Here is a 22,998-nt window from a genome sequence, read left to right as displayed (position 1 = left end):
GCTACGTTTTCCGTGACGTGATAAAGGCGAAAAGAAGATGATACAAAGCAAATTGAGTGATGGAATCTTTGTCAGCTGGTTGGCTTAGGGGTTAGAAAGTAGTCATTTCTATAACATGGGTTCGATTACCACCCCTACCATTAGGCAACTCTTTTTCTTCTGTAACTACCAAATAAAGCTCAAAACAAGGATTAACTCCCTGGCTGAGTGCTAGAAGGGTTACAATATTGTACGGTAACCTCTTATAACATGTTCTGATTGGTTGGCGGTGTCATTGGGGTGTGGCTGAATTTCTTTATGTTAATGGCTTCCGAGCACACATTCTGTATATCGTATTAATAGAATACCATAGTTCACTAGCATCTATTTTTATTAAACTACTTCTGGGAAAGGGCAACTTCGAGGTCGCTAGATCGTGCAGTCGCGACGATTGTTGAGTCTCGTGGTACGAACAATGCTTCTGCATCCAAGACATTGTATCACCGGATTACTTCTTTCTGGCTTTGTATCATAGAAAAGAACCAATTGAAAAATTTAATGAAAGTAATTTGGGTATAAGATCAAGAATAAACACTTGACTACCTAGAAATGTTTGTAACTTGCCCTTTTCGAAGTAGCATGAATCACAAAAATAACCATCTAATTACTTTAAAGAAGCGAGACGTTATATAGCCTACCACGCTTTTGTACCGGAGATTAACCATCATGCAAGCTTGTTCTCAACAGCATTTACCATTGTTTTTTACACGGAATATCTGACCTGATAAATAAAGTGACTTGCGTTCTTCTGGTGACTATAGGCTACTATAGGTTACATCCTGATGTTAAGGATGATACCTAGCTTTTATTACCGACGTTTCGTCAGTCAGCACGACTGACTTTATCAAGGAGGCTGAAACAGGTAAACACAACCTGTTCAGCAACAATGGCACAACACAAAAACATACTGATGAAATAAATAAAGTAGCAAGAATTAGAGTTAAAAAAACCCAACAAGATTTCTGTTCAGCGTAAATATAGTCACCAGAAGAACGCAAGTCACTTATTTATCAATTGCCTGGTGAACATGTCCTTGTAGGCTAATTCACAATCGAAAGTTGTAGGCCTATCCACTGGCTCAGAAATGTAGAATATATCTGTGATGACCAATTGCATGGTTCGACCCATTAAATATGACTTGTAAAAACATCAAATAAATTCTAGGCTAGTTGCTTTGGCACAATTTGCAAATTACTTTCTCGTCTTGGTATTTCACGAGTCAGCTTGAGGCAACATAGCAACTTTCATTCAGCTGTACAATATAAAAACAAGCTAGACCAGAGATAAACCACAAAAAATAACTGTTTTCAATCATTTTTTTGTTTTGTACTTTTTTTGTATTTTTCTGCTTTGTAGTGTTTCAAGGCTCAGGCAACTTCCTATAGAAAGCTGGATATTAATTCTGTATCAACACTTTGCTTGAACTTAGCGTGGAAAATAAATTATTTCCACCAAGATGTAGGCTAGTTAGTGGAAAACTTTTATCCACTCATCTACTTCCCTTTGTACAAACTGTTTCTTACGCCACCAAACGCGTTATTCAAGTAATTGAAAGGTTTCACTCATGATCATAGAAAAGGTTTCAGTAACTGCTTATTCCATCAATTGCCTACATGAAGCCAAATGTTTGTTTTTGTATGTATCGTTTATGGAATATCAGTTTCGTTGTAGGAAAACAGGAGCTAGAAAAGTAAAAGAAAAATTAATGCGCTATGGGTTTGGCCTTGAGTAGCCTATAAACGGGACTTCGTCATGGAATTGTCCGCCCCGATAGCTCAGTTGGTTAGCACTAGGCTTCTTTTACGAAGAAGCTTCAAGATCAAGCGGTGCTGGTTTGACCCTCGGGGTGTGCGCTTGAGCAACGCATTTCAGGTTTGCTCTCCATTCAGTGGCACCTAATGGATGGAATAATTCCCGGCAACAACACTTCAACAATCGGAAACTTCATGCTCTTCATCTCGGTAACCGGCCATGCGTCAAGAGCCTCTACAAGTATGCGAAACTACCAGGAATACCCTATCAAGGCTTTGTCAGTCCGAGGATAAAGATTCAAAACCAAACCAAAACCTAACGTGATGTCAAAATTTACGAAACGTTTTAAGCACCAAGTAGCCTACTCAATGAAGATCATCAATATTTTAAGTTGGTGAAAGAATATGTCACCTGGTATTAGATTTGTAGTGATTACAGACTGACTTATAAAAACTTAAATCCAATGAAAGGAATCCAACTCAGCTTCCACTTTCAAGTGTGCTATAAAGTGCCTTGCCAAAACACAAAAGGGCACTCTCCAGTCAATGATGGGGAAAGACGTAGCCTACGCATACTACTGACGCAATCCCTCTCACGCACAAGACTCGAAACAGTACAAGATAAGCACCAGCTCATCTACAAAAAATGGTTGGTTTTACATTAATACAACGTTTGCAGACGTTAAATTAGTAAAAAAGCAATCTTGCAAGTGGAGATATGAGTTCAACCAAGATGTCTCCTGCTTAAAGGGTCATGCCTCTGACGTCACACTGTGGGACATGACGTTGCATCAACCATTATGACGTGGACTGCCAAACATGTTTGATTGATTGATTGGATCTTTATCCTCGGACTAGGAAAGCTTCTTGCAGAGCTTAATCCTGGCAGTTTCGCATACTTGTAGAGGCTTTGAATCACTGACGCAGGCCCGGTCACCGAGATTGACAGAGTGAAGTTTCCGATTGTTGAAGTCTTGTTGCCAGGGAACTATTCCATCCATTAGATGCCGCTGAATGGAGAGCAGTCCTTAACGTGCGTTGCTCAAGCGCACACCCCGAGAGTCGAACCAGCGCCGCTTGATCTTGAAGCTTCTTCGTTCCAGAAGTGACGCGCTAACCAATTGAGCTATGTTGAATGAAATGAAGCAGCGCTGGAACAATCCTTTTGTGATCCCACAGCATCAGCTATTTTCTTAAGTTATTTTTTGTCAGTGCCGATCGATTCAACAATTTTTGTATAACCTCATAAATTTGTGGAGTAGCAAGGTGACATCCATTGTTTTGTTTGTCGTATCCAGGCTTTCACCTGGTGGTTGAAGATTTAGATTAAGTGGACAAGAAGGCAAGGAAGCCAATCTTCGTATCCACTTTCAGGCATGCCTTTAAGTGTCCTGCCAAAGACACAGCCACATGCTCTTGAGCGGTGTCGAACCGGCGCCCTTTCGAACGTCGTTCCAGGGCTCAGGCAAGTGAAGTGATATTAACTTTGAGTTACACCAGATATCGAAACAAACCTATCCACATGAATGATTAAACCTTCGCCCTCACAGCGCTACCGGCTTCAAGCGCAACCCAGACCAATGGGCTAATCAACCGTTTTTCACATTGATGCAACGTTTGCAGACGTTGAAATGCGGTTGATTAGCTGTCTGGGAACATGTTCCAATGAGACCAGCATCATCCACCAGCCGCGCTTATAGTGATCTCAAACAACATATCATCTATCTGTGCTCTGTTGTCAAACCGATCTAAGATTCGGACCTCACAGGCCGCAAAGCTGAGATGCTGCACTGGTCCCAAATTGGAAGATGTCACATGAGTCACCGGTTCATGTGCAAGACACTAATAAGCGAAGCTGACAACAAATGGAAGCTAACAACAACAAATTGATCCTGTCGGCTGACGTCAACACATGCACGAAAAGCGACTCTAGACAATTTAATCGATAGCAACGGCCACATTGATTTATTACTGAGAGGATATTCTATTGACTGACGTCATGATCATGGTCCTATGACAACACAACATGACGTAAGCAGAACATGGAACATTCAGGTCGTGATATTGCACAAATTGACAGGGCGGAGTAAAACTTAATATAATTTTTTCCTGAAAAGTGTTAAAGAAACGATTCGAAGAGACAATAACTGATCAAGAAATGAGGTTTCTTGTGACAACGATCTTGCCATTGTCTCATCATACAGAAATCACTTCTCTTGCCGATGTGCCACGTGGTGTGTTAAATGGCCTGTCAAGAAGACTTTTGTCAAAGCGAAAATTTCAAATGATCGTCTTAGGCATTAAAGAAAGTGTTCAAAATACGTGTTGATCTAAGATTGCCATACAATGCTACAACTCAGAGAGCAAAATTCGTCATTTTTACATTAATTTAAGGTCTGCAGACGTTGAATCAATGTAAAAATGATGGGTTTTGCTGCCTGGGAAACAACTGCCTTCAAACTGGCAGTTGAGTTGACATGCTTCATAATTGGTTCAATCATTGGAGAAACACTCTGGATGTGGAAGAACTAACTTGGCCAAGAACATCAAGGCAGTGTTGCCAATTACATTTCACACATCTATTTACTTTCTCCAAAAACAAGTTACCCACTCAACTATGTGAACGTGAAAACAATTGTCGATAACGAAAATTGAACCAATGTGTTTGTCATAGCAAACAAGATTCCCAACCGCTAGAACAGGGATTGCCAACTTTTTCACTTTACCTCAAAAGCAAAGTGAGCTATGTCCAAATGCTACGTATTGAAAAGTTCTGTTTTCAAGTTGAAAATAAAAGCTGCTGGTCTGCTTTGTATGCATCATAAACTTCAGGTGAAATTAACGTATCAGAAGGTTTGTCGAGAAGTGTTAGAAAAATGAAGAAAATATAAAACACTAACATGAAAACATTGCCCATGTTAGTTGTAAAGCGATGTTTTGTTATTATTTCCTCAGTTTAAAGGTAAACAACTTTTTAAAACAACCTTTCCTCTTGATTACACGATATCTGGCTTTCCTGCTCCCAGGCTGAGCATGAGCGGCAGTAAAAGGCAAGAAATTAATTAAAAGCGACAATCCAGGTGCATTTTGCGCAAAAAACTTTCAAAAATCTTAATATAGCGCATACAGAACACGCCAGACAATACACAGAGGTAGTAGCCTATACTCATCTCATGTAGTTGCAAAAGGTTTGTGGACAAAAGCAAAAGCCATGAAATACAAAAAGAATCGTCAGAACAAAACTTAAATGAAAAATATAAAGAAAAACATTTGTTTAAATTTTTTATAAAGAAAAATTTAAAACTTTATGTAGTGCCTTTCGAAGGAAATGGCCTATCCTCGCCAGAATCGTCTCTGGCTGAACCAGGCCCACTAGCGGATGAGCTATGATTTGCCACTAAGTGGTGCCAGCGAGCTTGTGGTTTGTTGCTCATAAGGTCTCTCCAGTGCTGCATTTCGTCTCCAGTAGAATGAAGACCTATCTCAAGAGAGCCGATAATCTCTTTCTTGTCTCCGGGATGAAGTTTGTTCCTAAAAACACAAAGGTTATGTTTCCAAATGCGGTATTTTAATAACCTCACCCAAGAATCGAAATAGACGAAAATGAAGTTTTTATACGTTTAGAGACATAGGACATGTTGTTTCTGTGCCACCGAATGTTGCTTTTTAAGTAAAAGATGCAAACTAGAATCTCCAGTCAACGCTACTGCCCCTGGGTTAATGATCTAGTTTTCTTACCCAGAATCATTGACGACATGAAATTGTATCTCAATCTGCGGAAGAAGATGTAGAGGCACAGCAAAGTTGATTGCCTGATTGTACGTCGGATTGCTCGTCTTTTTCTTTGTTGAAGTCTTTTTCTTCTTCAACAACATCCCTTCGTGAAGCACTGCAACTCTGACGTAAGGGTCTGGGAAAGAAATGGGTTAAAAGAAGGTAAATTAGTTAATAAAACACTAAACTTTATAAACGATCATGCAGCGATAGTTACTGTTGTTGTTCGCTCCTCTCCGCTCACTCAGTTTCAGCAAGCCCGTTTGCATAAGAGCTTTTCTTGCAGTGTTCAATTAAAAGGACTTTCTGTTGCTTTACGTTCTGATCGTGTGAGACTGACTGACGTAGTTTGTTTCATATTTATGGCTTGTGTTTTGCAGATTCGTTTCTTAGTTCATTAAAATCTAATAAATGGTCGTTTCAGTCATCATCGGGTCTGTGGAGTAGAAATTTTAGGCCCGGTACAAATAAGATCTTCTGGCCCTAAATCAAAACACTTCTAAGAAAAACGCATTATCTGAGAAATATGCGATAATTTCTTTAAGTTTCGGCCCCTCCTGGAAGGGTTCAAGCCCCTAAAATTATTCCGAATGCGGGTTCAAAAGTACCCCCTGGACCCCAATGTCAACGTCACTAACGATGGTTATCAGCGTGTGCGCTTACATAGCCACGTTTAGAACATTTCTGCGTTCAATCGCAATAGCACGCAACCAACAGAATAATTCCAATGTAAATAATGTGAGCAGGCAACTTGTATTAAGATTAATTTTGCTACTGTTCAAGAAAGGAAAAATAAACTGCAAGTTTGTTGTGAAAAATAGTGAATTATAAAGAGAATGTATTCAAAACAGTTAGACATCCACTGGAATGCGTAGTATAATTTCTCATAAGAATTCTCATCGAATGTGGCCACCCACGCTATTGTTCAATGTACATAGACCACTGCAGCTATTTAATACAGTTTCATTAATTGCTAAGAAAATACTTTCTAAAATTTGTCTTTGTTGAATCAATTCAGTTCAGTTCAGTTGTTTTTATTTCTGACCATCATATCAAAACAATACACGTCAACATAGCAAAGGTCGAGAAAAGGTAGAAGCGACAAAGCGCTAATGTTAAAACGTGCTTGTGACCGAAGTAAGTTATTGAGTTGAAAAAATTTGGCACGGTCGCAACACCTTCTAATCATTTACTAATCCTTATGGTCGACAAACGAAATTTCCAAAGCGGTTTGACCGATTTGGGATCTAAAACTTGAAAAGTTATTTTTAAATGAAAATTGGGACTGTAGCTATAGTTGGGGAGTTCGTGAATCGTGTAAATAATTACACAAATATCAAATATTTATTATCCATGCAAGATTGTATCGCCATCGGATCCTCTATCAGTCTATCGGACACGATATCAGTGTCTATTTGTTGAACCATTTCAAAGGCCCAGTGCATGATGTTCTACCCCACCTGGTGGACTTTTATCTCCCTCGCTACCGACGTCCTTCAAGAACCTCGCCTTCAGTAGGACCACTGTCAGCTTCTCTGCGCTGGGGAGGTAGCCCAGTCTTAACAGGAGGTCTCCAGCTTTCTTAGGAATCTAGATACCAAAAAAAGAGATACAGAAAGTTAACCTTAAGAATTGCCTTATTTTTATAAAACATCTCTTTTTCTAACACGTGTCTTGTAAAAGTTGTGCAGGTTTGTTTGCGGCAGATTTCAGATGAATTTGTGATTATTTCAGTCTTCATTATACACAACATGAAGGCAATGTAGTCTGATAGCTACTGCCTGTTTTACAGAGTCGTTAGAAAGGAATAATGTAAATTACTGCATCACTAACAACAAAAATTACGCTTTTAATGGTGCTATGTAAATGTTCGTTACGAATATTATGACAGAATAAACTTCGAACTCGATTGTGTGTTGCGGCTTGTGGATGAACCAAACAATGAAAGTATTTGTTATGAAATCAATCTTCAAAAGCAAATTATGTTTTATTTTTGGAAAAATTTTGGGGCACAAATCATGAGAAAGAGCGCAATCCAGTGTAGGAATAAAAAAACAAAACTGTTTTTGTGGTGATTTGCAAAGTTGAATAAGCTGAAACATTTACGAATTAAAAGATTGACTTAAAAGATTGACAATAAAATATGCTAAACTACTGTAAAAATCTTCTTTTTATGACATTTATGCAACCCAACAGACAACTCGAAGCAGCGAAGGACATGCAGTCATGGAATCAGCTTCTCTCAATTATATTCGGCATGCGATGAGCGTCTTGTCAAAACATAGCAGCTTGCTCTGGAGCGGTGTCGAACCGACGTCCTTCTGAGCGTGGGGTAGCCGTTCTCACCACATGGCCAGCAGCCAGTTATTCCTAGATCAACCGTTGTTAGAGGAAACACACAAATTCTGAATTATCTTGTAAATGATATGCGAAATATTCTTTATTGAATACTGAAAAGTTCTGGTGTTCATCAGGACAATTATCGTTTCTAGCACTAGTTGCAACGTTCATCTGATGAAAGTGAAAGTAAAAGCAACAATAAACAAGTTGGTTTATTGCTTCACTGACGTTTCGCGCACCATGACAATGAGCATCCTCAGAGCGAATAACATACAAAATAAAATTTACAAAGTTATATACTGCAGTGCGATTGAAGGCTAGAAAAAATGAAACACACATTTCCCCCAAACTCTGACGATTGTGGACAAAACAACTGGCTTGATATTTCAATTATTTAACCGATTTCTTACAATGATAAGAAATCATCAACATTTCCACCAGGCGACATACCTCATCACTAGAGGCGCTTCTACTTGTCACTTTCCTCCACAGGTCAATTCTTGAATCGAAGGTGAACTCGTCCAACTTTTGTAGAACAAACCCGATGCATTCGTGACGTGAATATTGATCAAAGTCGTAAAATTTAAGCTGAAACAAAAAGTTGAGAAAAGCTGTGTAGTGTTGAATCACGTATGACCATTCAAGCTCACTTTCAACGATTGATTTGGTTTGGTTTTGAATCTTCATCCTCGGACTGACAAAGCTTTGATGGGTTATTCCTGATAGTTTCGCATACTTGTAGAGGCTCTTGACGCAGGGCCGGTTGCTGAGATTGGCAGAGTAAATTTTTTCCGATTGTTGAAGTGTTGTCAGGGCCGGATTTAGCTGATGGGAGGCCCGGGGCACTTTTAGATCGGGGAGCCCCGTGCAAAAATTTTTTTCGCGCTGAGTGTTGTTGCTCAAACGCACACCCCGAGAACCGAACCAGCGCCGCTTGATCTTGAGCCCGGCGCGTAATCACTGAGCTAACGGTGTATCCATGCAAAAGAAAGCTGTCATCCCTGCATTGAAACAAACGCCACAGCAACTTAATAGAAACTAGAAAATGAAGCTTATTTACATCTCACCACAAAGTTGCTTATGATTGGCTGAAGTTTAGTTCTATCCCAGGACACAAACAATTTTAAAAATGGCAACAATTCTGTTTTTTGTGCGAAAAGAAGTTCGATCTTTATTCTTCAGACTTTCGATAAAGTCTGAAGTTAATAAAATAAAGTTTAATCTTACAAAAATATAAGAATAATCTTCTTCTTCTTCAATTACCTTGCCTGAACCAGGCATCGACGGCCTCAGATGAATAATTAGACCAAATATCTCTATTGTATGTTGAATGGATGATTGATAGCAATGGCCTGTCCTAGTCAAATCATGGCTCAACATACCTCATGAATATACATAAATATAATATTAATATGTTGATATAATAATAATAACATAATAACAATACAACAAAGTTTAAATAATAATAAAGTTCAATCGCTTGCACTGCAATTACGATTAAAAGAGAGAGAGATTTTAAAGGTGCAAGGGATAATCTCGGAAAACAATTGGGACCATTTTGGAGCCGATATCTGTATAGAAACCCCGAAAGGCACAAAGACACATTGTTGAACTTCTATTGTTTTATTCAAAGACTTTTTGTATAAAGGGTGCGTGTCTCTCATTGGTACCGGGGCCCAAGTTATCCTTCGAAAGGTTTGACTGCCCTTGAGTTACAACATGTATGTATGATCAGATTAGGTTGACATATGTATGAAAAAAACAAAGGATCGAGGACCGTTAATGTCCATGAGTTTAAAAGATAAACGTGGAAATATCCCAGATGTGCTATCGATCATGGCGACGGTTATTGTGCAACAATGTATACTTTGTGATGTAAGAACAGCATTCCTGATCTAAATTATTCATCAAACGTATAAACAAAACTCTTGCAACTAGGATCACAAATAAATAGTTGCCAGTCCAAAACTTAAGTCTTGCTCAACAATTGATTTTTAAGCCGACAAGGATTCTACCAAGGTGATTGCACGAGCACAATGTCTTTGATTGGTTTTGTGATGTCATAGTAGGCTTCATCGTTCATCGCTTTTCGTGAGTGTTTCAAATGAAGAATGGGGTCTTATATCTTAAAGCTTTATTGTATGTGGTAAAAACAAAGGCTGTGAAGACAGACAAAAGTCATACAACTCAAACATCTCCTTTATTGGGGATTCGACTGCGACTCCGGCTCCAAATTTGTCAAATTTCTTCTCAAGGTTGTTAACTTTTCTGGAATTATATGATGGGTAGCATGCGGGCACTTTTGAAGCATCTAAGTGGTGTTGTCAAAAATGTTAGTTGGTGGTAGCTAGGTGGTTACGCCCTCGGCTCAAGATCAAGCGGTGTTGGTTCGGTTCTTTGGGTGTGCGCTTTAGCAACGTATTTCAGGGACTGTTTACCATTCAGCGGCACCTAGTGAATGGAGTAATTCCCCGGTAACAAGACTTCAACAATCGGAAATCTTCACTCTGCCAATCTCCGTAAACGGCCCTGCGTCAAGAGCCTTTACAAGTATGCGAGACTACCAGAAATAACCTATCAAGGCTTTGTCAGTCCGATGATAAAGATTCAAAGCCTACCAAACCAACCAAACTAACCACTACAACCGAGGCAACAAAATCCGTATTTTTTACATTGCTTTAACGTCTCCAGACGTTATGTAAAATTGATTGTAATACGTAATGTAAAATTGACGAATTTTACTGTCTGGGAAGTAGGCCATGCAAAGCAGCCAGAATTAAGCTTCCAAAGAAGCTTTTTCATTTCGAAGATAAAAGTTTTTCACAATCAATAAATTACCTGCAACGATTTCTGTTTGAGCTCATTTTTTGCAAAAGAAAAAGAAAATTCTTCTTGAAACATTGGATCGACGGTTTTCCGGTGAACTTGGCTTTTACGCTCCGGATAACCAGGAATCACTGCTACAGTGCAGTAAGGATTGCACATATCTGTACATCAGTTTTCAAATAAACTTTGGTCAGCTCGCCGTGCTTAATTCTTATTTATATAGAAAGGGTCTTTAGCAAAATGCTTCATGTTATTTGACGTACAAGATATAAAATATATTTCTTCTAAAAATAACTTCGTTCAAAAGCAACAAACCCAGTGAGGTAACAAAACTTAGGTTTTTATTTTGGCCAACGAAGCAAACCAACTAAGTAGGCATTTTACATTCTAGACATTTTTACTTTAGGCTATTTTTCTACCCGTTCTTGTCTTATTTTTAAAAGTGATCACTAAACATAGGGGCCCACTGGTAGATTTTCAGGGAGAGGGCAAGATGGTGTTCACATGGCTCTGCTTATGCTATTCTGATCAAGTTTCCTTCATCTTCTTTGCCTTCGATCCTCGACAAAATGAAAGAAATTAACGATGATGATTTGAATATGTTTAAATAAAATACTATGCAGTAATAGATTGAGTTTAGCTTTTAGCAGCATGATCGTTGCTTACTTCACAATGTAGATATTAACGACCTGTTTTAGCCTGATGCTGGAAGTTTGCTGTTGTGGTAGTAGCGGTTTGTCACGAGGTTTCGGAACACGTAGTTCCCTAGTCATATGCTATGCTATTATACTATAGCCTACTATATAGCAGTAATTTGTAAAAAATTTTCTCACTCATGTGGCTAATTGGTTTCAGAAACTTCGCTTGATCTACAAATACTTTGAACAAATTTGCAGAGTCGTCGAAGTCGAGTGAAAAGAAAACCTGGGAAGGCCTAATAGATTGGGATGAAGATTGTAAGAGTGCTTCCGCCTGAAACGAAGTAAAAGTTAAAACCTTGCTTGTTATGCTTTACGCTACGCTTCTAGAGAGATGGGTTAAACAACTGTTTGTTATAGTACTGCAACCTTACGATTGCAATTTACGAGAGAGCGTGAGAGAGAGAGCGTGAGAGAGAGAGAGAAAAGTATTCGGCCTTCAAGTTTGCCGAGATCGAAATCGCCTGCTCGAAGCTGAAGAGGACAACGTTCTGACGCCGCTACATGACAACACTCAACACATAACTGCCAGCAACTGCTTCGATGAAAAAAATGTTCCTTCGCTGCTTCCATCTGTTTGTTGTGTTGCATCTGGGATTCAACTATTGTCAATACAGTAGGCTATGTTGTCGCAATTAGGACACATTGAAAAATTATGATTATTGTTACTGTATTGTATTAACCAAATTTTAACTTTATTTATGTCTTTTGTGATGTTAATTTAAGACTACAACATAAACAAAACAAACAATTATCGGAGTTTTAAATCTTGATCTTTCCTTTTTCCAAAACCATCCGCTTTCTTTCATTGGCAGAAGTGGAGGTTTAACCTACCGCTGCTTGCTGTCCGCTGCCGTATAGTTGGGGGTTGATAGCATCTGGGTTGATGGGCTTGTGCATTGAGAAGATGGGGCGGCGTTCTTCATCTGAAAGCATTGTGACAAATTAATATTCTAAATGTTTAGTGGCCTAAGTATCTAAGCAAATTTAGTTTTCAGTAGCTAAAGTTCTAAGCATTTATTCAATAAGTAACGTTTAAGTAGCTTTCCTGGACGAATAAACATTAACATTGCAAACTTATAGATGTATTACATTTTCAAAGACTTTTCTGTATAAGTCATGTAGAATCTTATTACCTTAACAGTTCCTTTTTATATGTAAATATTAGCACAGCTTGGTGGCTTAGTGTGTTCGCCTCTGAATCGTTAGGCATGAGTTCCATACCCTGTCGGGTCAAATAGAGCCTGAAACTACCGCTCAGGCAGGCCATGTTTGGTCGCCGGCTTCCACAAGCCAACATTTCTCTACATTTCAAACGTTTTTCTCCACTTGCGTTTGCACGTGAAACTTATTTATCTTCACTCGTATTCGCAACTTTCTTTCACAAACAAAGCAAAGTTCCCCACGCAGACGAGAAATATTGCTGACAAAAGTTTACCAAAAAGTCTGAGCATCGACCTATGAAAACTCGAAGACTATAGCTGTAGCCTGCATCTACTGTACTTGGGAAGCATTCAAGCCGGCTACAACTGCAAACATGTTTCAGAGCCTTGTTTACGTTGTTCTTACTCGAATGAACGTAAAAACAGGATGCTAATTAACTGATTATTAACTTAAGCCCTCATCAGGAATCTGAAAATATTTATAAAATGCAATAAATTTCAACTTCTTGAAGGTAACTAGCTAACTGACTATAAGCATCAAGAAATACGCAACGATTAAAAGCAAATAATTGTTTGTTTAAATTTGGGTTGTAGCGTTTGATTAATAGCGCTTCCTGAATTTTTGTGTCAAATTGGGATTTGCCTTTGCGTAAAATTTTAAATGGGTCAGCAGAGAATTTTTGACTCTCGTGGTCAAATGTCTGGTGGACATACCGATGTATGTCAATGCCGAATCACACAGACATGTAAAACTGTGTACGACATTTGAGCAGAGAGACGAAGGCGTCTGGGACTTTAGTTGAAAATACGAACTAATTTTGAATGTTTTATAAACAGGAGAAACGTCTACATCAAATTTACTTTTCATAAACTGTCCGATTTTACGAGCAAACGTTTTAGAATCTTTTCCCACAAACGGAATGGACAAACAGAGCTTGTTATTTAACTCATTTTCAGCCGTTTTTTGTTGGTCGGAATTCGTGGAGATAAAGCGATTCAATATTCTCTCAAAGTATAATTTTGGATAACCATTATTATAGAACATTTGTTTTAATTTCTCTGTTTCAATATTAAAAAGAGCATCATTACAGCAAATCATTTTAGCCCGAGCTAATAGGCACAGGATCAGACCAGATTTCCATTTCGATGGGCATAGGGCATCAAAATTCAAAAACAAACCAGTTTGTAAACTATTTGTAAATATGTAAAATATATTGTTGTAATGCTCAACCCTGTGGTATTGTTGTGTCTTGCCTGTTTTTGGTACAAGAAAGCAAACTCTCTCCCGAAACTATGATTATTAACTCCATACGGCTGCATTGACATATTTGCTTAGCAAAGCGCTGACGAGAAACGCATTCTGCAATGGATACATAACAGCGCTGTATAAAAACAAGCATTATTATCATTGAAAATATTTCGGACCGAAAACATAAAGTAGATATTTTCATCTTATATCTAAACATAAGTCTCCAAAAGTATTGTAATTGTCACCATCATAAAATTTATGCTTGGTGCGTATGATGGCTTGTAAAACTAAAATGTGAGCCATTCATTTTAACTTTTTGTGCAACTCAACATACCCATAATTACGTCAAGAGATACGCTACGATATTGTGACTCAGAAATGCACGTTTATTATTCAATAACCGGCCAGATCGTGCAGGTTTGTATTTCATCAGTTGCAATGCATTTACTTTGAAGTGTTGAAAAGATTTGGACCGGATAAGTACCTAAAGCAGTCAAGCAATCATTGCACTCAACACCAAAGAAGCGTAACTGTGTGTATTCAATGCTTCACACAGCACATGAGCAATTGAAAAACTACTGCAACTGCGGCTCTCTTTTGGGTTTGTTTTCTACACAGACACGAACACCAAAATTTCAAACTTTCTCTATACCTCTTTAACACAATTATTTAGTATATTTTTTCATATAAATTTAGTGGTGTACATTGGTGCAATGGTGCTCTTAGTTTGGAAAAAACAACACAGCTCTGAAGATTTCACCAATCCCATCTTGCCCGAATCCCATCAAACAAAATGTTAAACAAAAGTCTAGTTCCTGACAAGATTGAGACATAGAAAGTCGATTTGTTTGAACCACGTTCTTGTGTGCTGTTGGTGCTCTCTTTGGACGTCTGTGCAATGGTAATGCGAAACTATTGAGGGTCTAATAACCCCAGCATATTAAACGTAGTAATAGACCTAAAAGTTAACTTCATAGTTGTGGCTTGAATTGATTCAGTGTTAACGAGAGAGCTGTCCATTTAAAACAAGACTCTTGTAAAAAAAATTTTCGAAAGGAAAATGAATGCAAACTTATTACATCACTATAGGACTTTGAGAAATACGCCTTGTTATCCAATACCGGGCCCGTTCAAACGTCCAGAGTCGATAACAGTAGGTTATTCCATTTACAAGTTTAAAAGTAACCAGTGGTACCTCTGTTAGTGCCAAGGATTAGTTTAAACCATTAACGTTCCCATATACAGTAACTACAAATGTTACCATGCAACCATGAACGTTACAAAGTTACTACACCATCTTACCATCTGCTGTTTCGGAATCGGTTGCTCTTTTTCCTGGAAGATAAAAATCCTGAGACTTTCCAAATCTTAGCTCCTCTGCTGTGAATTGTTGTCCCGGTACCGACGCGCGAACGAATGTAGCGTCAGCGTATGGAAACTTTGTCACCAGCTCTGACTTTCGGTCCCGGCTGTCGTATTTCTTCCAGAGTCTGCTGCACCTCTCCAAGTATTCCGCGTTTTCTCGCCGCTTCTTTATGACAACATAAACCCCCCAAATAATCAACGCCGCGGCTGCGAGGCTTACGATTGTAATTCCTGCAATAGCTCCACCTGCTAAGACCATGTTGACGCTACAGTGACGTCACCAACCCATTGCACCATCACAGACATTACGTCACCGAAGCAGCTCAGTAGCTGCAAAGTGTTGAAACATCCTTAAAGCTGAAAATATAAAAACAAGTGAGGTTGCTATCGTCTGCTTTGAAGATTCAATCTGTTAGACAATTTGTTGTGTGACAACTTAACAAGTGGATGTGACACAGAGCCGTAGCCAGACCACAGAGCAAGGGGGGCTAACTTTTTTTAGGGGGGCGAAAAAATTGAATCACTATAGTTGTAGCTGTTGCTCGAGAATGTTGGGATTTTGCCAGAAGGGACGACATTTTTTTCAGGAGGGGCGAGGCCCTTCCTGCCCCCCGGCTAGCTACGGGCCTGATGTGACAACTTATTAGCATTTCATTGGTCTGTAGAAGTCAAACTGCTCTACCTTCCAACGCCCACCAGCAGCACGTTTTTTGTCCTATCCAGGCATACGCCCGGTAGTTGAAGATTTAGATTAAGTGGACGTTAAGGCAAGGAAGCCAATCTTTGTGTCCTTCCTTCCTTCAGGCATGACTAAGTGCCCTTCCAAAGACACAACTGCATGCTCATGGGCGATGCGAACCGTACGTGTTTGCTTTTCACATTTTTGTCGAAAAATAGTATTTACAAAAACTTTGAATTCGAATAACACAGAAAAAAACAACAGGCAAGATAATCCAATTGAAATTGTTTCATCCCGTTTTGATAATCGGAAACTTCTAGAAGCATTGCTTGAGTCACTTTGTTGAATTCGTGTAATGATCATTGGCATTAAACAGCTCAACAGATCATTCTCATCTATATTTGCTGCGGAGTCTATACTCGCGACAGATGGCGTAATGTATACAACAAACAGGGCCACTTTCCTTCCGGCGTTTGTATTCTATTTCCTTCCTGTTAAATTAAATGAATCGTTGGTTGGTTTTTGAATCTTTATCCTCCGGCAACCAGCTCAGTGGCCGAGTGGCTTCGCCTTCTGCTCTGGGGCTGGTAGCCCTGGGTTCGATTCCAGGTCGGGTCAAACCGAAGACTTTAAAAACGGTACCGATTGTGTTCTATCCTGCATTGCGCAGTGAGAATGAGTCGGGTAATAATGTGATAACATCGTAAACCTGATAAAAATTAAAAATGAGCCATGTCGCTAAAAGACCTTAGCTGTTGTAGAGCGACAATAAATAAGACCATAACATTATTATTATTTATCCTCGGACTGACAAAATTTTGATAAGTTATTCCTGGTAGTTTCGCATAATTGTAGAGGCTTTTGACGCAGGGCCGGTTATCGAGATTGACAGAGTGAAATTTCCGATTGTTGAAGTGTTGTTGCCGGGGAGCTATTCCATCCATTAGATGCCGCTGAATGGAGAGCAGTCCTGAAATGTGTTGCTCAAGCGCACACCCCGAGAGTCGAACCAGCGCCGCATATTTTGAGTCAGGCGCCTAACCACTGAGCTAACAGGGCTGACGAACTGTCTCCACTCAGCCAAGAAAATAGCGATTTTTCATGTTGATACAACATTGTAGCTAAATGCTGGCTGGGACAAACACAATCTCTGTTTCATTTTAGAGGTGAAACAAAACTGTAGGCTACTTTATCAAAACAAAGTATTCTACTAAAGATAGAAGTCGACACGAATGAAGGCGAAGAAATTTTGCTTCAAAGTCTCATTTCGTAATGTAGGCCTACTTTAAACCAGTGCTTCCCAACTGGTGGGTCACGACTCATTGGTGGGTCGCGAAGCTATTTCAGCTGGGTCGCTAAGCATTTCTAAATTGGTGAATGTTAAAATTTTCTAAAAAATATCGACATTACTATGGATCTCACAAGCCACAATTTGGTCTTGAACAGTACTGCGCCTTCGCCATCGCTACTCTTATCTGCACTTCATATGTTGACTTTCCATTTTCATGAATAATTGTGCGCCCTGTTTTCTATTAGATCAGGAAATCATTGCATTATGATTACGTAAGAATTATGCAACAATGTAACAAATTACAAATATGTAACAATTAGATGTGTTGTGTTGCATTAACTATTTCAGACTCAGTACGACGCCAGTAGTAAAGATGTCATAATAAAGGTGTCATATCTCATTGTGAGTTGAACAATAAAACTTGCATTAAAAGTGGGTCACGAACTGAAAAAGGTTGGGAAGCACTACTTAAACCAGACCGCATAGGGACCAGACTCATTTAATAATTCCACACTGGAAGTCAATGAAAGCATTCCATAATAGTAAAAACAATAAATAAGCAAAAGCAATAATTAAAAGCATTGTTGTGAAGGTACTATTGAGCAATTATTGTAGGGATTTGTTCATCACTATTACCCGCTTCGACCTCAAGCTTATTAGCCGCTGTACTCAATGAACGCATTTGTGAACTATTACTTTTCTTTTGCACACACAGCACTAAAATTTTCGAAAGTTTCAAAATTCGAAAAAAATTTTCCTCCAGCCCAAGGCAAGCAAAGGTTTTGACTAATTCAGCTTCACAAGCAGAAACAAACTTTCTGACCAATAGAAACGTTTAATGACATTGTCTTTGCATCATGTGCAGACCTTTTGCACACGTCTCACTGGTTGCTTTGCTGATATCAATTGACCAAACGACAAATGAAGAACGTTCCGAGATATTCTTTTTTTTAAGCGACTGTTACACCAGACCACCAACTACCGATATCTGGGGTAAGCTATAAAGCAGGGGTTCCCAACCTGTGGTACGCGTACCACTAGTGGTATGCGAAGGTTTTTAAGGTGGTACGCGGGTAGCTTCCGTTTTTTTCACAAAAACCTAAGTTCATAACTTTATGTTTTGTGTATCTGGTTTTGTTTACATTTTTTTTTCCCGAAGCCTATTCTTATTGTTACGTAACTATTCTTGTTGTTTCGTATTATTACGATCTCCAAAATACAGGTCATGTCAATTGTCAACAAGGACTCCAAGGAGCCAGGGGTGCGGGAAGTAGGGGTGCTCAAGGGGCTGCAGCCCTCCTAAAGCTAATTCAGCCCCCATGGAATTTTCGATAATTGCTTCAGCCCCCCTAGAAAATTCTGACAATTTAAGGTAAATAACATGTTTTGTTACCGACTTGTTTTTTCCGGCTAAATTTACCGATTAAATGCCTTCAAGGTTATTGTTTTGACGGTGCAGCAAATATGTCTGGTTGCTATAACGGAGTGCGGGCCAAACTTAAAGCATTATGCCCTGGATCGTTATACATTCACTGCAGTAATCATGTTCTCGATTTGATTTTGCAAGATGTTGTAAAGGAGGTGAGGCTTATTGCCGATGCCTTAAACTTCGTTCAAAGTTTTGCAGTTGTAATTCGTGAATCGTCTAAGCGTAAATCTTTACTCATGTCGCTTTTTGGTTCTGATGAAGTTGCCTGCAAGTTGCTGAGTTTGTGTCCTACTCGTTGGTGCGTTCGTGCTTCTGCCCTCGCTCGTGTTGTTAAGTGCAATGTCTGACCTACATGACAGAAGATAGTGCAATGAGGGGAGACGCACGTACAAAGATATTCGGCTTGTAAAACAAGCACGCACGATGCGGCTTTATTTTGCCATTACCTGCAGCGGTGAAGTTTTTCAGCCTGCAGAAGCCGTCGCAAGACAGCTCCAAAACAAGATCTCTGCTTCTTTAGCTTTGGAATCCATCACCATTCTCAGCGAACGGACCAAGAATCTCAGAAAAGATGAATCCGTTTCCAAGCTAATGGAAGCAGCGAACGTCTTTGCGTCTGCCAATAACCTAAATACGCCAAAGGATCCCCAAGTGAGCAAAACTCCAGCAAGATTTCGAAACATAGAGGAATCGGATGCTTTGTCGTCTGCGGTAGAAGGAGAGTGGAAACGGCAATAGGCTACATCGAAGCCCTTGAGTTGGTTCAAGCTGAGCTTGATCGAAGATTCGACCAGGCGGATCTGCTTAGCCTACAGCAGCCAACACAGAGAAGGCCCTTCTGAGCTGTGCAAACGGTGAGGAAAGATCTGACAGGCTACTAAGATCAGCTTACCCGATGCCATCAGAAAAAATCGCCTCAAAACGGAACTTACCTTGCTCAGCGATGTTGTAAGTGGGAAAACCGCAAACTCCGTTCAAACGGTTGCTGAAATACTATCAAAACTAAACCCTGAAACACTAACTTAGATCTTTTCAAAGAAACGCGAAAATTCGTGGAGCTCTGCCTTTCCCTCCCGGTTTCAGCGGCATCATCAGAACGTCCTTTTTCTGCACTAAGATGCCTGAAAACGTGGTTGAGAAGCTCAATGACACAAAAAAAGACTTAGGCTACTCATCTTGCGTTGATGCAAAGAACTCATGACACAGTTCATAGAGAAAGCACGTGAGCGAAAAGCAATCTTCGGAAGCGTATGAGAACTCATTTCCGCAAACTGTCCTTTTTATGTCACTTTCTAAATTGTTCGCTTCCCCTCCAATTTCCTGAACTGCTCTTTTATTGTTGCTGTTCTTCATTTATTTGTTGCAATTTACAATGTGTTTTTTATTTGGCGTCGTTTTTCTACACAGGAGGGGACCGAATGCTTACTACCAGTTTTAAATGTTCTCTCACATAAGGGAGGTCTGGGGGGCGAAGCCCCCCAGAAGCTGACAAAACTACGGCAGCTTTAGCCCCCTCTAAAGAATAATACTTCCTGCCCCACTGCAAGGAGCGCAGTTGGTTTGAAAAGCCGTACAACCCTGTGGGACTGTGGGCGTTAATTATGTCAAATGATTGCTCTTGATAGATATCACCTACTGTTTTATAGCTTGAGCTACAAATAGCGTTGAATAATGCTAGTTGTAAGCTAAAAAGTTTAGTTAATTTTAACTTTAAATCTAATTTATCATTAATAGAAGGGAAGATAAACGGTAAAAGAAACGAAGGCAGACCAAGAATAATTTAGACAACAAACATCACAAAATGGACAAAATTAAGTTATGAAAGTGCAGTACGAACAGCTCATGGTCGAAAACAATGGCGCATTGTATCCAGCCCTCAATACGAGGAAGGAACATAATGATGATGATGAAGCTAAAGATCGAAATAAAATGTTCAATAACAGTTACAAGGAATGTTCTCCAATGAACTTCTGGCTCAGTATGGCTCTTCTGGCTTTTCATATTCAACGCTAGCTTCCCATGCTGTTCCACAGCTACTGATTTTCTCTTTCACGTGGGAATACGAGCAGGGATTTACACCCATGATGAACATCAAGTCAAAAAATCGAAACCGACTAGATGCGCCCGGAAATGACTTCCGATGCGCTGTTAGCAAATTTACACCGCGCATCGCCCAATTGGTGGACAGCAAACAAAAACAAAAATCTCATTAAATTTAATTGTGGTTCTTTAGTGTTACTTTAGTACGCCAATATTATTCTTCTGATTAAAACATGTTTTGATCAAATTAGTTGTTCTGCAAGAAGTGGTACGCTTGGCAGTACAGAGAGTCCAAGTGGTACGAGATCGTAAAAAGATTGGAAACCCCTGTTATAAAGCGTAAACTGTGAGCCACCGATTTTAGTTATATCACTGACCACAACCATTGGACATTCGTCTCTCACTAGGCTAAGTACAGGGGTGCGGGAAGTAGGGGTGCTCAAAGAGCTGCATCCCCCCTAGAACTAATTCAGCACCCCCTGGAATTTTCGATAATTGCTTCAGGCCCCCCTAGAAGATTCTGACAATTTCATTAAAGTACATAACGTTGTAAAGGAGGTGAGACTTATTGCCGATGCCTTAAACTTCGTTCAAAGTGTTGCGGTTGTAATTCGTGAATCGTCAAAACGTAAATCTTCATTCATGTCGCTTTTTAGTTCTGATGAAGTTATACCTACAATTTTCTGGGTTTGCATCCTACTCGTTGGTGCGTTCGTGCTTCTGCCCTCGCTCGTGTTGTTAAGTGCTACCCTACCCTGTTGCAATGTCTGACCGACATGACAGAAGATAGTGCAATGAGGGGAGACGCACGCGCAGCCACAGCAGATAGCCTACAGATAGCAGATAGACTACAGTAGATAGCAGATAGACTACAGCAGATAGCCTACATGCAGCAGCCAACACAGAGAAGGCCCTTCTGAGCTGTGCAAACGGTGAGGAAAGATTTGACAGGCTACTAAGATCAGCTTACCCGATGTCATCAGAAAGATCGCCCAAAAACGGAACTTTCCTTGCTCATGGATGTTGTAAGTGGAAAAACCGCAAACTCCGTTCAAAAGGTTGCTGAAATACTATCGCAACTAAACCCTCAAACAATAAATCTTTTCAAAGAAACGTGAAAATTCGTGGAGCTCTCCCTTTGCCTCCCGGTTTCAGCGGCATCATCAAAACGTTCTTTTTCTGCTCTAAGACGCCTGAAAACGTGGTTGAGAAGCTCAATGACACAAAAAAGACTTACTCGATCATCTTGTGTTGATGCAAGTCCTCCAAAACACTATCGATGTCAAAGAACTCATGACACAGTTCATAGAGAAAACACATGAGCGAAAAGCAATCTTCGGAAGCGTGTGAGAGCTCATTTCCACGAACTGTCGTTTTCATATCACTTTCTAATTTGTTCGTTTTCATTTTAATTTCCTGAACTGCTGCTTTTGTTGTTTCCGTTCTTCATTTGCTAAAATTTACAAAGTGTGTGTTTTGGCGTCGTTTTTTTTTTACACAGAAGGGGACCAAATGCCTACTACCAGATGTTAATGTTCTCGCGCGTAAGAGGGGTCTGGGGGGCGAAGCCCCCCAGAAGCTGACAACACTACAACCCCCCCCCCCTTTGGCACGCGTGTGACGTCACGATATTGAGATAAATTGTATTAAAAAAGCGAGTTTTACCAATACCAAACATTCAAACATCTCAGCCAGGAATTAACAACAAGAAAACACAGAGACTTAGCTTTTTTTCCGAAAAATGCCGAAGAAAACATGATCTTATCTTTTTGCTATGCTACCGGACAGCACCATTTTACAGGAATATTCGTACTCACATTTTTCTTGAAAATGCTCTCAGAATGCACCAAATTCAAAGTAATTTTTTAAAATTTTCTGGGGGAGGCCCCCCAGACCCCCCGCCGTTGGGTGGTCAAAACCCCCCTTTCAAAATTCCTGGCTACGCTACTGAGTACGAGTCACTTGCATGGGAAACCTAAAAAGAGTTTGGTAAAGAAAAAAATGTGGTATATTTTCAAGGATGTCAAATTGTACGATTAAAGGTGTAGACCACTATGTGTCATGAACAATGTAAGCTAGATCAGTGCTTCTCAACCGGTGGGTCGAAGCATTTCTAAATGTTACTGAATGTTTAAATTTTCCAAAAAAAAGAACGACATTACTATGGATCTCACAAGCCGCAGTTTGGTCTTGAACAGTACTGCCCTTCGCCATCGCTACTCCTATCTTCACTTCATTTGCTGACTTTCCATTTTCATGAATTGTGCACCCTGTTTTCTATTAGATCAGGAAATTATTGCATTATGATTACGTAACGGTAACAATTATGCAACAATGTAACAAAAATGTAACAA

At 39.7% G+C, this 22,998-nt stretch overlaps 1 protein-coding gene across 1 annotated transcript; it reads right to left on the bottom strand.

The window, feature by feature from the left end:
- Positions 1-3,723: 3,723 nt before the first annotated feature.
- Positions 3,724-15,519, bottom strand: LOC145787561 (synaptotagmin-2-like). Its single transcript, XM_082599328.1, has 8 exons — positions 15,143-15,519; positions 12,263-12,354; positions 11,564-11,702; positions 10,743-10,891; positions 8,355-8,492; positions 7,025-7,154; positions 5,529-5,700; positions 3,724-5,321 (listed from the first exon to the last, which is right to left on the bottom strand). Exons 1-8 carry the CDS (start codon positions 15,462-15,464, stop codon positions 5,096-5,098), a joined length of 1,368 nt encoding a protein of 455 aa, XP_082455454.1. The 5' UTR covers positions 15,465-15,519; the 3' UTR covers positions 3,724-5,095.
- Positions 15,520-22,998: the final 7,479 nt, after the last annotated feature.

The sequence above is a fragment of the Aplidium turbinatum genome, chromosome 18 (genome assembly GCF_918807975.1).
Source record: "Aplidium turbinatum chromosome 18, kaAplTurb1.1, whole genome shotgun sequence".
NCBI lineage: Eukaryota > Metazoa > Chordata > Ascidiacea > Aplousobranchia > Polyclinidae > Aplidium > Aplidium turbinatum.
This window is presented reverse-complemented; position numbering and strand designations above follow the sequence as displayed.